General features: G+C 42.1%; 1 protein-coding gene across 2 annotated transcripts in view; it reads right to left on the reverse strand.

Annotated features, from left to right (window-relative positions):
• Positions 1-6,945: 6,945 nt before the first annotated feature.
• LOC124385196 (glutamate receptor ionotropic, NMDA 2D) overlaps positions 6,946-15,776 on the reverse strand; it is a 76,737-nt gene continuing 67,906 nt past the window's right edge. For both annotated transcript variants that reach the window (XM_046848361.1, XM_046848360.1), the window contains exons 14-15: positions 8,926-9,167; positions 6,946-8,579 (exon numbers count right to left, since the gene is read on the reverse strand). In XM_046848361.1, coding sequence (XP_046704317.1) covers positions 6,966-8,579; positions 8,926-9,167 — 1,856 coding nt within the window. In that variant the 3' untranslated portion in view covers positions 6,946-6,965. The remainder of the gene's footprint in view (positions 8,580-8,925; positions 9,168-15,776) is intronic.

Below are 15,776 nucleotides of genomic sequence, written 5' to 3' on the forward strand. Positions count from 1 at the left end.
AAAGCTAGACAGTATAGCAAAGGAAAGCCTCTTAACCTACATATGCAAAGCCTTCAACTGAGCAATAACACAGTAGTAGTAGTAGTAGTAGTAGTAGTAGTAGTAGTAATAGTAGTAGTAGTAGTAGTAGTACAGTAGCTAACTTTTTTAACAACATGCTATAGTGAGTCAAACTAAAAATGCTAATAAGGTAAACCAAGCTGGTGATAAGGGTGACCAGGTTTTTTTTTCTACAAAGAGAGTGAGTGGTAAGTAAAAATGTACTTACCATGGAAGAGGAGATCAAATGAGATGACAGGAGTCTATAGCCATCTTTGGAAATATGAAGCTCAGAGCATAGTCACATAGTTATTGCTCCACGGTGTATATTTCATTTGACTTGGACACGGTGAGGATGCGTCAGATAAGTCGAAATGATAAGCTGCATGACAGCAGTATCACTTCATGAATTTGCTGAAAGGTCTCAATGTTAGATATCTAGGTGATTCTCTCCATCCCTGTCTTTCACATAAGCAAAATGACATGCGATCCATTTCTCACTGAACATTCAATTTGATTTTTGTTTCTACTCTACATACAGTGCCTGTCAAAAATTTTAAAAACACTTGGTCTTTTATAGTTTTTGAGACACATGCATGTTCCTTTTGTTCATGAATAACAAACTAGAAAAAGGCAAAAACACACATGAATTTAATGTCTAGAAGAGAGTCCTATATACAGATAAGTCAAACGTTTACATGTTTGGCTCTAACAGATGAACCTACAGTATGTAAGATGAAGAGAAGAGGAGAGAAGGTGTTATCATACTGTCTCATACCCACATTCAAACATGGATGTTAAAGCCTGATGGTTTTGGGTTGTTTTAGAGCAAGGAGTGAAAGGAAAACTGACCCAACTTGGCTACAATGCAAAAATAAATCCAATTGTACTGTGGATAATTGGAACCAACTTCACAATACAACAAGACAATGACCCAAAGTATACCTCCAAGCTTTGTAAGCATTATTTAAAGAGCAGTCAGCTAGAGTGTTATCTATCAAGAAATGGCCTGCCCAGTGACTTCACTTAAATTTTATTAAACTGATCTGGGATGAACTGGATCACAAGCTGTTATTCATGCTATGGGAGGGTTTTCCAAAGACAATTAAGTATAACATAGATTTATATAATTGTTCCTCAAAGTAAACCTTCATACCATTACATTACCTGGTTTAAAATGTTTAAGTGTCTCTCAAAAACTATAAAAGACAAGGTGTTCCCAAACTTTTGACAGGCACTGTACTGTATATAGGATGTGCAAAATACAGGTTGAAGGCATTGCAAGTCAGTTTATTTTACACCCACAAGGTGAGCCTGAAAGTCACTTAGGAAACAGCGGTAGCATGCACAAATTATGATGTCTAGGACCACTTATTAAATTTGCAGAAGCTTGTAGTTTGAAGACAAAATTACACCATTTAGCATATAATAAGAAGGTTTATCCAAATTATGCCTTACTATCTCAAAACAATCAGTAAGTTTTCAAAATTACGTGTTGGTATTACCATGGTAAAGTTAGTTGTGTATGATTATATTTGTGCGCATTTGGCACTCTTTATAAAGGTTTCATTCACATATACCTTGTCAACATAGTCCACACTCTTGTCTATACTCTTTAATTCATTTATTTGTATTGAATTTTAAACAGTTTTTCATTTTTCCTGTCAGCATTATACTAAAATTTCAAGTGTCACTTACTCTCTGAGATTTGAACTAGCTATGGCTACCGGGAACACTTAGCGTGCACAATTGTCTGATTCATATATTGCTTCCTCACGCTACTTTGCATGTGATGTAATTCCTTCAGTTATTTGTTGTAAATTACGCAACATGCCCACTTTTTTGCCGGCACCATTTCTCCCCAGGCACACATAAATTAGCACTTAATTTTTTTTTTATCATAATAAATGAGGGACATAATAGTTCCATACAATTCATAAATCTCATAGCAATGCTTTAAATGACCTAGTAGTTCTCAACTCAGTCCGTGAAAACCACTGCCCTGAAGGGTTTCAAGTTTTTTTTCCCCATGCCTAACACACCTAGCCACCAACTCATATGCTAATTATCAAGTTTATCAAGAGAATTGGGGCAAGATTAAAATAACAAAAATTAAAATATAATGGAAATCTTCTAAGGGATTAGGGAAGGGCACTTTCCATCTTGACCAATAGGAATGATTACTGCTTGTTCATTTTACTATGTTACATACATTACTATCATGCAGCTGTTCAGTACAGTAACACTACACTGAGTACAGTACAGCCCAGACACTTGCTTCATGGTCATCACATGCACCCCTTTCAATCACGCTGTCAATTCATTAATGCATTACATTTTGATTAGAATCAAATTGATCATCATCTTTAATAATCAGTTAACAGGAGCAAGAACACAGTAGCTACTGGTCTCTGTTTTTTGCTAAGAACTGACAGGTATAAGCATTGTGATAAACCATGAATTCAGAAAGTGAAGCATATACATGGAAATGTATTAGATGTATTAGGACTAAAATAAAATTTGCAATGTAAAAAGAAATCCCAAACATTATACGAATCTGAAAAACAAATAAGCTTTCAAATATCCACAGATGGATGGATGGATGCATTTTTAGATGGATTAAAATATAAAAGAAAAACAACAGGAAATAGTTGCTTCAGGCAGTTTTACAAAAGCATCTTAAAGCAGAATAAATTTTATATATATATATATATATATATATATATATATATATATATATATATATATATATATATATATATATATATATATATATATATATATATATATATATATATATATAATGTTTTAATTCTCACAAAATACCAGGGATCAGTATAATATATGGTTGAATGGATAAATGGATAAATGAAAGTACAGAAAGTTGAGGATATTAGACTTGTTTCTTGTCTTTTCTTATTTTACAGGCACTAATGTTTTCACAGTCATATAAGAGGAATAAAATTCAAAAATGTTTTCAGTATCTAGAATTGCTACAAAGCTAAAACATTTAAAACTAGTTCTCTAACACTTCCTCCAAGAATACCAAATATATCTTTTATATACTGTATATATATACATACAGTATATATCTGTCAGTATATGTATGTATATATTTATTTGTACACATATATATATATATATATATATATATATATATATATATATATATATATATATATATATATCATATCATTTCATATCATATCAATTTAATCTTATAATTTATATCATATATAAAAGATAAGATTCAAATGAGACCTCCAATCAGAAATTTAAAAAAAAGTTCATTCACAGCATTACATAATACAATCTGAAGAAAATAATTTAAACGAAAAAACAAATAAACATAATTTTTGTCAGCAAAATTAAGCTACATGGAAAATTTAAGTTCTGTACATGCAGTCAAAGAATACTGTGTTAGTGCCTTTCAAGGATCAGTGAAAGATCAAGTGAACAAACACCTCACTGGACCCATTCAACTGTCCCTCAGCCCTTGTCCCATTCTCAAATGTAGCCAAACTTTCCACTAACATACCAGACGTTCCCCCAAACAGCGCCAGAAAGCTGACCAAGATGGGCTGAGCAGCTGTTTTTGAACAATTTAGTTACACAAGTCGCACTTGATTACCTGAGCATATTCATCCCCATACTTATGCGATTGTGTACCTCTTCATAAATGGGCGAAGTAATCATACATATTGCAAATTTCATCAAATTTGTTTCAGAAAGAAAGAAAAGTGCTCGTTAAAGCAATACTTACTTAAGTACAGAAAGACATCACAAATCCTAATAAAAAGCGGAATCTTGGGTAAAGGGTGTTTTAATCTAGAGCATGTGCAAGTACTTTATATCCTGATGAGTGTGATTTTTTTATGATATCTACATCCAAAATGCTACAAGTCTAAAGGTATCTCTATATTCTGCTACATTATGTTTAAGCTACATTCAACTACAACAAGGGCAAATTAGTTGTGCCTGGTGTCAAAAAATTATGAGTAACATTTTCATGATGTAGTCTAACCTAGAAGATCTAAAGCCCTGATATGTGCTCAGTTTGTGTGTATTGGCACCTGTGTTCGTTCTTATTAGTAACGATGGTCTTAGTGATTTGCCCTTGATGTATTAAATGATGCATTTACTGGCATGAGCCACAGCTTTTGTGCTTTCTAAAATTATTTCTCTTTGCACTGGTAATTGTGTCCACCAAAAAATGATCAAAATGTGGTGGAAAGAGCTGGGAACACACTCAGTATCTTATATCTGCAGAAATTAGTTGACTATTGAAAAAATAATAAAATAACTATTAAGGTTAAAAGACATGAGTCACTAGTCAAATTAACTAATTTTAATATTATGTAGCCATCTAGTGCCAATTATAGATATTGCAACCCTCATTTTGGTTAAGACAGTTATGTATTGCTTGTGTTAAATACTTTAAACCAACAAGAGAGATCAAATATCATGGGTCCACTCTAATGATCTGAATTCTCTGCATTATTTGGCATCCAAGACTAAAGTTCTACTATTTAACTTTAGACACAGCTAGCTTACTCTACTTTTACTAACACAGTGAGCGCAATAGATAGAATAAAAAAGGAATAGTGGAAACCTGGAGTAAGAAAAAAAATTCATACAGAAAAAACTGCTACATGTATTCTGTTTTTGTCCTTAGTTGTTTTTCTGGTAAAATACATCGCAGATTATAGTAACATCCCTGTTTGACACCACAGCATCAGAGTTCTGACAATGAATTTCTGCTAATGGAATAAGATTGGCAGATGCTGTTGCATTAAAACAAAGGAAACAAAAGTACTAGCGATTTGTGACTAAATAGGGCAGAGTTCAGACATCACTGTCCAATGTAGCCTTGGTTGGACACAAACAGAAAAATTGTCAGTGCATCACTGTGGCAAAACCCAGCAAAAAAGATGCAAGGCCATTTGTCAGTGAAGTGACGTGATTTTGGCTACAGCCAGTGTGCCGAAAATGCAAACAAAAAACTAAAAAGCAGCTTTAGTCTTAATGGTTTCCATAGTCCATAGAATTTCCATTGAAGCAAAAAAATGTTCCTTGAATGACAGTGTGTGTAAACATGACATCATTACTCACAGATTCTGGATCCATTGTTCTCGTTGGAGGATAGGACTACGGACGACATTGTAATGCTCAGTTCCGAGCGGAAGTGGAGCACAGCTGGGGTTTCCGTGGTTAAGGAGACAGCCTCTGCCGACACATCTCCTGTTGTGATAACATCACCACTGTCCCGTCCTCTGGCACCATCATGGCAGTCGTAGGCACTGCCTTGGTCCTGGTGCAGCGCGTGTATGTGTGTCAACGTCCATTTGCATCTCACCATCGAGCTCACACACACGTGCAGCAATGAAGCCCCGTGTCATACTTCGCTTTCAAGGCTGGAAAAGTGGGCAGAGCCACGTCGAGAGCACAGGCTTTTTGCTTTAAGGGGCAAGTGGGGTGAGTAGAAGCGCCGAGGCTGGGGCACAGAGCGCAGTCTCTGGTACTGAAGTTTGGCACTAGCACTAGCTCCTTTTGTAGTACCAGGTGATAATACCGGTGGGGGAGACATTGATGTAGAAGAAGGGGCTTGTGGGATGGGCACAGGGAGAGAGGAGGGTGCAGAGCTTACAGGGAGTGAGGGCAGTAAGGACTGAGTAGGGGAAGATGCTGGCTCTGAATGTTGGGCTTGTTGGGTGCTGAGGTTCGACTGACTACCGGATTTGGCACCCTCGGGTTTGGGTGGAAGTTTGGGTCGGGGTCCTGCATTTAGACTGTGGCAGTGGGGAAGCAACTCCTCTTGACTGTGGGAGGTGGCGCTGCCCCGTTTGGACCGACATGGCACTCTGCTGTGGCTTATCTGTGTGTATCGCATATCTTGTTCCCTTTCTCTAGCCCTCTTTCCTTTGCCCTTTGACCTACTGTGACCACGTTTCTCACTCTTCATGGGCAGCTTATCAACTGACCAGTACCGTCGAGGGGGTGGTAGTGATGCTGGAGGAGGTGGCCATTGTGAGCCAAGACCCCCACTTCCACCTCCAGAGCCCCACCCAACCCCTGAACCTGAACCCCAAAAATCTCCACTCCACCCTTCAGTTCGTCCTAATATTGAATCATCTCTGCTGTTGATGCTTCCCCCTTTCTCTCTAGCAGGGTAGGTGCCAAAAAACCAACCCCCACCCCCAATCCCATTTCCCCCATCTGCACCATTGCCCTCCCAGTACCTTTCAAATTGACCAAACTCTCCTGAGGAGCCGTCATCAGAGTAACTCTCTTCTGCTCTAATTCGATCCCTCTCAGACTCAGACACAGCTCCTCTGCCCCCTGCCCTTCTCGCTCTTCCTTCCACTCTTACTCTCTCTTGATCTCTTTTCTGTTCCTCTTCTGCATCATTATCCTCTTCATCCTCAGAATCCCACTCATGGAAAGACAGGCCCTCTCGGGTGTGTGCCCGCCCCCTTTCATAGTGTAGTAGTAATGGTCGACGTTCACCTCCCCTCCCTGCCACCTCTCGCTCTGCTCCACTGCTCCTTCTTCGCTTAGTTGATGGAAGTAGGGCATGTAATGAAGAGGGAGGTGAGCCTCCGGATGCTTCTGTACCCCCTCCACTTACCCAAAATTTAACAGAAGCAGGAAGCTTGTTGAGATTTGGGTATCTCTTGCTGGAAGGTCTGTGGCGTGTATGGCCACTTTTTGGCCGTCTTTCTCTACTCCTGCCACCTCCACTCTCCTCATCTTGTTCGTCTCCCACATCCTCTCCTCCATCTCTCCTCTCTCGTTCTCTCTCTCCTTCCCAACCTAACAGACTTCCCTTTTCTCCAAATGTGTTCCGGTACTGGTTGGAAAAGGAGGCATACTCTCCTTCTCTCTCTCCGTCACCCTCTCCCTCTCTCTCTACCTCAACATCACCTTCATCTGGTTCTGAATGCTTGCCAGTTGATGGCTTCTTCTTCTTTTTCCTTCATCACTCTTTTCTTTTTTTTCTTCACCTTCCGGCGCTTACGCTCTCTCTCCCTTTCACGTTCCTCTCTCTTTTTTCTCTTCTTGTTTTTTTTCTTTTTCTTCTTCTCTTTCTCTCTCTCTTTCCTGTGCCGTTTCTCCCTTTTCCGTTCAGTGTCACCAGATCCTCCCCCATTTCGCTCTCTCTCTCTCTCTCCCCATCCTGCCCACCACTCCTGGAGTTGAGCAAGTTGGCTGCCACCTCGCTCTCTCAATCTACCACCCTCCCTTTCTCGTTCACGTTCTCCAAATGAGCCACGGGGCTTGCGTGGAGGGATAGGGGGTGGAGGTGGACCATGTGTAATAGATCTGGGAGAAAGGATAGAGCGCTCTCTGTTGTTGTGCCGATTGTGTCCCTGAAGAAGACTGGACTCCTCTGTCAGTTCATCCAAATCTTCCTCTTCCTCTTCTTCCCTATCCCTAGTGCTGCGTGAGGTAGTGCTGGAGGTGGTAGAAGGTGAGGTGGATCGAGACGAAGAGGCAGAGGATGTGGTAGAGGAACTAGTGGTGGAGGTGGAGGATGAAGTGGAGGTGTATGGGAGAGAAAGGGAGGGTGATGGTGGCGTGTAAGTTGGGGAAAGTGGTACAGGTACTAGAATAGGAAGAGGGGGAGATGGTCTGGGCCTACGACCCATGTCCCTTCCACCTCCTCTCCGACCTAGGGGAAGAATGTTCTCATACAGTGGGCCACTGGATTCTTTTGATTTTTTGGCTCTCCGCTTCCTCCAAAGGGATGAGGGAAGAGGAGGAGAGAGGTGCTGCAGTGGGGGGTTAGGTGGCAGTGGGGCTGAAGTCTGATTTTTGGGTGGCAGTCTAGGAGTGCCCAAAGACTTCACCCCCTTCCCCTGACCCCCTCCACCAGTACACACTCCCACCTTCTTCCCCACCCCATGGTCCATGCCCTTTTCCTGGTAGAAAGCCAAGCTAGCTGGTGGGGGTTGCTGATGGTTCCTGGGAGCGGATTTTGGAGTCTGAGTGCCTGCCTGTTGCTCCATACATGGCCCCAAGCCTTCAGGGTCAATGGGCCCATAGTAGCGCTTATAGCCATCCAAAGTGCTTCCAGCAGGACCACTCCCTGCCCATGTGGGAACCATCTTTTGTGGAAAGGTCCCAATGTCAGATAGGCCCCCTCTGAGATTCATAGGTGTGGTGGCACCAGCAGATTTTGGCAGCCTCCAGCGATCCACTACAGCCAGTCTCCGGTCAGGGCGGGGTAGAAATGTGGAGCATGGGAGAGGGGCACCCAGAATTGGTGTTGTAGAGGGGACCAAAGATCCCCCAGAATGTACCACAGCAGGAGGGGACCCAGGAAGAGAGGTTTTGTAGGACTGTGGAGGCTGAGGTGGATGCTGCTGTTGCTGCTGTTGCTGGGGCACCATGGCAATGGCTTGATTGGTGACACCAGTAGTGACAACATGGGATGAAGGGGGGGCTGACACCACAGAAGGATGATGGTGGGAGGGAATGGTGACTTTAGGTCCACCTGGGGCAGTTTCATCTTCAAAACTGCAACAGCTATACATTCCCTGAGGGAGAGAAAAGAGAAAAGTAGAGCAAAATTAAAAGAATTTTAACAACAAATATATATTAGATGTCCTATTACTAAGACTGCTATTTATAAATTCTATTTTCTAGCAGGTTAGCCAATCCGAGGAAATATGTAAATTTGATTAAGGAAAAATTAAGCTTAAAGTTAAAGTATTACACACTACCCTTATTGTTTTTTCCATCACTCTGAATCTACCATGTATCTCATGTAAAGCAAGAAATAATATGCGATTTATCCTTGATCTACTTTTCTTTGATCTTTTGTACGTTATAACCTCCCCATATTGACTTATTAGTCTGATTGTATTTGCCTGACACTCTTACCCTGCTGAAGGCAAGTAGAAAGTCCAGCTTGCCAGCTTGGCCCATCCGACTCATACAGTGGCGAAGCCTCCAATAGACAAGGTGCTCCCAGGCAAACACCAGTAGGCTCAGGCCCATCGCTACAAGCAACATGTAAAAGACTCCAGCCATATTGTCAATGTCCAGCTTGGAGCTCATCACTTCAATCTTATCATTGTGGCATATCCCTGAAAGCCAGAGACGCTCCAGCATCTCAATTTCATCTGAAAAGATATAAGAAGAGAGTTAACCACTGTTAATTGCTGTTATATTAATCTACACTCTTCTGGTAAGACATTCCATTGGATTGTGGAGTGTGATTATGGAGATTTGTGCTTATTTAGCAAGGGCAGTTACATTAGTAAGGCCAGGCACTCATGTAGTGTGACAAGGCCTGGGGTACAGTCAATGTACTAATTCATCCCAAAGGTGTTAATTTGGATAAAAAGTCAGAACTCTATAGCAGGCCACCCAAGATCTTCCACTCCAATTAATGTAAACCATGCATTCAAAGAGCTTGTACACAGGGGCATTGTCATGCTGTAATAGATTTGGATCTCTGGTTAAAGTGAAGGGAAAATGTAATGCTACTGCATCCTAACATATCCTATAACATTGTATGCCTTTAAGTATGTAGTAAAAATCAGGTGTCACAGTACTTTTGTCAATATAGTGTTAATAGGTGAAGAAGGGTTATCATCAATTGTTTTCCTGTAATAATTACAGGTCAAAAAGGGTACAACACTTTCTCAAAAAGAGTGAAAGATTTACTGTAAAGTAGCGATAGGGAAATTCAGGGTCTAAACTATAATCCTTCCTGTATCATCAGTTAAATATGAAAGTGGAGAGAAATGTAGGAAGTAAGGGGAAATTTGTTTGTTTTTTGTTTGTTTGAAACTCCATTGGGTAAATGGGCAGAAAAAGAAAGCAGAAAAAGGGAAAGAAGATAGAAAAATAGGATTGAGACAGAATGACAAATAGCACAAGCACACTTTTAGTTCAGAAAGGATTAAATAAAACAGTGATGAGGATACAGAAAGAGAGGGAGAGTGTGAAAATGACAAAAACATTATACAGTGAGGAAAATAAGTATTTGAACACCCTGCTATTTTGCAAGTTCTCCCACTTAGAAATCATGGAGGGATCTGAAATTGTCATCGTAGGTGCATGTCCACTGTGAGAGACAATCTAAAAAAAAAAAAAAATCCAGAAATCACAATGTATGATTTTTAAACTATTTATTTGTATGATACAGCTGCAAATAAGTATTTGAACACCTGAGAAATTCACTGTTAATATTTGGTACAGTAGCCTTTGTTTGCAATTACAGAGGTCAAACATTTCCTGTAGTTTTTCACCAGGTTTGCACACACTGCAGGAGGGATTTTGGCCCACTCCTCTACACAGATCTTCTCTAGATCAGTCAGGTTTCTGGCCTGTCGCTGAGAAACACGGAGTTTGAGCTCCCTCCAAAGATTCTTTATTGCAGGGGTGGCCAACCAGTCAGAGACCGAGAGCCACATCATACACAAGGGCACACATGAACATCACCCATCCCTTCCTCTTACACACACACACACACACACACACACACACACACACACACACACACACACACACACACCTCTGCTCAGCCAGATTTATTGTAAATGTCACACACCAACATAATGACAGGAATTGACTCCTACAGTTCTAAGACCACAGGCCAGTCATTTTCAACAATGAACATTGTGTGCACTGTCTCACACACACAAACTCTGTTTAACCAATTCCACAAAAAAATATATAATAATTTACAATAGCGTTTTTCTTTTACTATGCATGTTACTTAGTGGGACTTTTGGCATTCTTTGCCTTAAACAATCCCCTTCAAATCTGCCTCGTATTCCGTTGTAGCCACTCGAAGCAATTCTTTCACATGTGTGTCAGTCAGAACAGATGCTTTGATTTCATGTGTTTCAGGGTAGAAAACACAGACTTTGTTTGTGTTTTTTTTTGTATGTGTTTACTTCGCTTGAGTTCAATACGGTATTTTCGTCAAAGGCGCATGTGCGTGAGATGAATATACCGCAGGGGTGGGCAATTCATTTTTACAAGGGACCACATGAGAAACCTGAATTGTGTCAGAGGGCCACACCAACGATAATATTTTAGGGATGCAGCAAAATGAAAATTCAATTTAAATGGCAATAAAATCCATAATTTTTTGTGTTATGCCTTTTGCCTTGGCACCATCACTGGAAAACTTTCCTGCCTTTTTAAAAACGTCATCTACAGAGCGCATGATCGGATTGACTTTACTTTTCTGCGCCGCGTTCTTCTCATATTTAGAATGGCACTCGGGATGTTTGGATCTCAGGTGATAAATTAAACCCGACTTGGTGACACTCTTTGCAGATACACCCCCTCTTGAAATTTCAGCATTGCATGTTTTGCAAATCGCTATCCGCACACCACAGACATGTTGCTCTTATCCAGATAACCGTGTGCTGGCTGCTCTTTTTTATTGCATCATTACAATTGTGTTTCTGCCGTGTTGTTTCAGTGATTTAGGTATTTCCGAAAATTCTCGGTGCATCCCTGTAATTTATGATTGGCCTCATGCCAAGGTCTGATATACCGCAAAGTTTCCCAGTAGGGGCAAGCTCATTTAAGTCTTAAAAATACCGTATTGAACTTAAGCAAAGCGAACACGCACAATAAAAATCAAACACACAAAAATCGATATAAACGTAAGAGCCGCATGAAACCAGCCAAAGAGCCGCATGCAGCTCGCGAGCCACGGGTTGGCCACCCCTGCTCTATTGGGTTTAGGTCTGGAGACTGGCTAGGCCACACCAGAACCTTGATATGCTTCTTACAGAGCCACTCCTTGGTTATCCTGGCTGTGTGTTTCGGGTCATTGTCATGTTGGAAGACCCAGCCTCGACCCATCTTCAATGCTCTAACTGAGGGAAGGAGGTTGTTCCCCAAAATCTCGCAATACATGGCCCCGGTCATCCTCTCCTTAATACAGTGCAGTCGCCCTGTTCCATGTGCAGAAAAACACCCCCAAAGCATGATGCTACCACCTCCATGCTTCACAAACCATGACGTCTTAGTGTATTACCAACAGTAACCTTGGAAACGGTGGTCCCAGCTCTTTTCAGGTCATTGACCAGCTCCTCCCGTGTAGTTCTGGGCTGATTTCTCACCTTCCTTAGGATCATTGAGACCCCATGAGGTGAGATCTTGCATGGAGCCCCAGTCCGAGGGAGATTGACAGTCATGTTTAGCTTCTTCCATTTTCTAATGATGGCTCCAACAGTGGACCTTTTTTCACCAAGCTGCTTGGCAATTTCCCCGTAGCCCTTTTCAGCCTTGTGGAGGTGTACAATTTTGTCTCTAGTGTCTTTGGACAGCTCTTTGGTCTGGGCCACGTTAGAAGTTGGATTCTCACTGATTGTATGGGGTGGACAGGTGTCTTTATGCAGCTAACGACCTCAAACAGGTGCATCTAATTTAGGATAATAAACGTAGTGGAGGTGGACATTTTAAAGGCAGACTAACAGGTCTTTGAGTGTCAGAATTCTAGCTGATAGACAGGTGTTCAAATATTTATTTGCAGCTGTATCATACAAATAAATAGTTTAAAAATCATTTTTATGTCTCTCACAGTGGACATGCACCTACGATGACAATTTCAGACCTCTCCATGATTTCTAAATGGGAGAACTTACAAAATAGCAGGGTGTTCAAATACTTATTTTCCTCACTGTACAATAATATGTGTCTGACTGCATGAAATAATAAAAACCTACTTAAATTAAATAAGTCAGAAAATCAACAGTGAAACAGATAGGGAAGAAAGATTGAAGGGTAAGATCATAATCATTTAATTGTGGACAGTTTCATTGTAAAACTGGTTATTCTTTTTTAGAGAGAACTAGAAACACCAGAGCCATCCAAGACTTTTAGTTTCTATCAATAGAAAGACAATTGCAAGTCCAATATACAGTGAAGGTCCCAAAGATTCTGTGAAATCTATATTTGGCCAAGTATTCTATATATGGACAAGTATTAGTAGTGCTTAATCTTTGATTTTATGAAAAAACTTTTTTTATTATTACATCTACAAATGTCTGATTTTTACCAATTTGGCTCATTTCATCTTGACACCCTACTGTTCAGTTGATCATCTAGGTCTTGCTACAGTCAGAGAATTCCACCACTGCATGTGGCTGGAACATAAGAAAAACTACAAATTACTCTTGAATTCCTTTGTCTATAAAAAAAAATGTGTGTGGGTGATTGACCCGCAATAACTATATCAACAATAATGTTTATTAATATCAATAGTAAATATTACCATTATTGATGGTACTGCTTTACAAATTATTGTTGTTTATGAGTGGCTGTTGTTATTACTTGATTCCCCTCCAGGAACTCGAGCTGCATCAAAAACATTTTGGGAATGCTTCTGTGTACTCTACGCTCTGAATCACATATAATAATCAGTCCAATGAAAAGTGCAGCATCACTGGTGGGGTGACGTCACGACCAGGAAGTATAAAAGCACACACATGAAACCAGTGTTAACTTCTCTTGTTAAGGAAGTGCTCTGTGTGTGTGTTTGTCCGGTAAGGTAAGAAAGGTTTTTTCTTAACAGGATGAAAGCGATCAAGAAGACAAAGCACTGCTTTCGTCCCTGCATTCCTCCTTGCCCCCCGGTATATCACAGGGGGGTGATATGCACAAGCTATGTGTCGCTTGTATCGAAACGGGGCATGCTAGGTCATTTCTCGAGGCAGCCGACCGCACAGATTGTGCTCACATGACAATGTGAACACTCTGCTCCCAGAGAGCACTTTTTGAGGAGGGTGCTCCCACTCCTCATGGTACTGGCCCTGCTTTCACAGAGGCAAAGTGGTGTTCAAGGACCTGGGGCTCACAAGTGGACCTTGCAAAGGGGTTGGAGACGGGCTCTTTCCTTTCGCCTTCCTCACCTGCCGGGTCCAGCGCCCGATTGCAAGGTTCAGAAGCACACCTTTCAGTGGTTTCTTCCCTTTGCAAGGAAAATTAAAGGTCTGTAATTGCTCTAATACTACCCCTCAGGCAGTCCTTTTTGAGGAGCTCCTAGAGATATCTCTTCCCGGATGATGCATCATCTCTTAAAGCCCACCAAGACCCTGATATCCACCTTGGCGCTGGTGGGCAAGGCCTATGCCTCAGCGGGTCAAGCTGCAAGCTGTCTGTACAACATGGCTGTACTGCAGGCCTATCAGGCCGATCTGCTGTGGAAGCTAGATGTTGGAGATGTCTCGGGTGGTCAGCAAGTCCGTGACTCAAGTCCTCTGCTCTGCTATGGACCTAGCCATTAGGGCTACCAAAAAGACCGCTAAAGCCATTGACCGGTCCATGGCCACCCTCATCTTGACTAAAAAACACATTTGGCTCACCCTGCCCTGCTGGTGCCGACTGGCCTGTTAGGCGGCACTGTTAATGCTGTCGTCGACAGATTTCAGGAGGCCAAAAAGCTTTTGAGACTCAGGTTCAAGATGCTGATCCTGAAGCAGGTCATGTCCCAAATCAGGTCCGAGGACTGGTTTGTGACCATAGTTCTGAAGGATGCATACTTTCACGTATCCATCCTTCCAGCTCACAGGAAGTTCCTGAGGTTTCCTTTAGGGTCTGAAGCTTACCAATATTGGGTCCTTCTGTTTGGTCTTGCCCTCTCACTCTGCACCTTCACAAAGTGTTTGGATGCAGCACTGCCCCTACTGAGGTTTCAGGGCATCCGCATTCTTAATTACATCGTCGATTAGTTGATATTGGCTCAATCAGAGCAGCTGGCGGTCCGGCATCGAGATGTCATTCTTGCCCACATGAAGGAACTGGGGTTAAGGCTGAATGCCAAAAATAGTGTTTTCTTCATCACAGAGAACCACTTACTTATGCTTAGTATTGGATTTGACACTTATGTGGGCACATTTGTCCTCTACCCGTGTAAAGTCCATCCTCACAGCCGTCAAGCAGTCACTTACTGTAAAGCAGTTTCAAAAACTGCTGGATCTGATGGCCAAAGCATCTAATGTGGTTCCAATTGGCCTCCTGCACATGAGACCCCTTTAGTGGTGGCTCAAGACCAGAGGATTTTCTCGAAGAGGCAATCCTCTTCGTAAAATCAAGGTTATGTGGCGACCCCTACATGAGATCCTGGGTTTCGGATTTAAGGCCAAGAGTTCCTGGGCATCACATAACGCTTATGACAGATGTGTCCCTCACGGGGTGGGGAGCTGTCATGAGTGGCCACTCTGCTCAAGGTCTCTGGGGGACACCCCTTCGGACGTGGCACATCAACGGCTTGGAGATGCTGGCCATGCTTCAATCTTTGAGGCTTTCCCCCCCAAGACCTCACAGGCTGCCATGTGTTGGGGCTGTACAGACAACACTTCAGGGGTTTCCTATATCAACCACCAGGGTGGTAGCGATCTTGCCTCCTGTACAAGCTGGCACATCAGATCCTTCTGTGGGCCCAAGCTTTCCTTGAAGGCAGCATATATCCCAGTCCACTTAAACAAGGGAGCAGACAACCTCTCGAGGCACAGGCCAAGACGCCGGGGAATGGCGACTGTACACGGATGTGGTGTAGCAAATCTGAGAGCAATTTTACAGAGCCGAGGTGGCATCGCGCTGCCCCCTCTGGTTTTCCCCTACATCCCCATCCCCTCTAGGACTGGATGCCTAGAGCCGCAGCCACGCCTGTACGCCTTTCCGCCTGTTGTGCTGCTCCCGGGAGTTCTGGAGAGAATTCACCGGGACGGAGTGATGGAATCCTCCTGGTGGCTCCGCGG

Source organism: Silurus meridionalis, chromosome 4, assembly GCF_014805685.1.
Source record: "Silurus meridionalis isolate SWU-2019-XX chromosome 4, ASM1480568v1, whole genome shotgun sequence".
NCBI lineage: Eukaryota > Metazoa > Chordata > Actinopteri > Siluriformes > Siluridae > Silurus > Silurus meridionalis.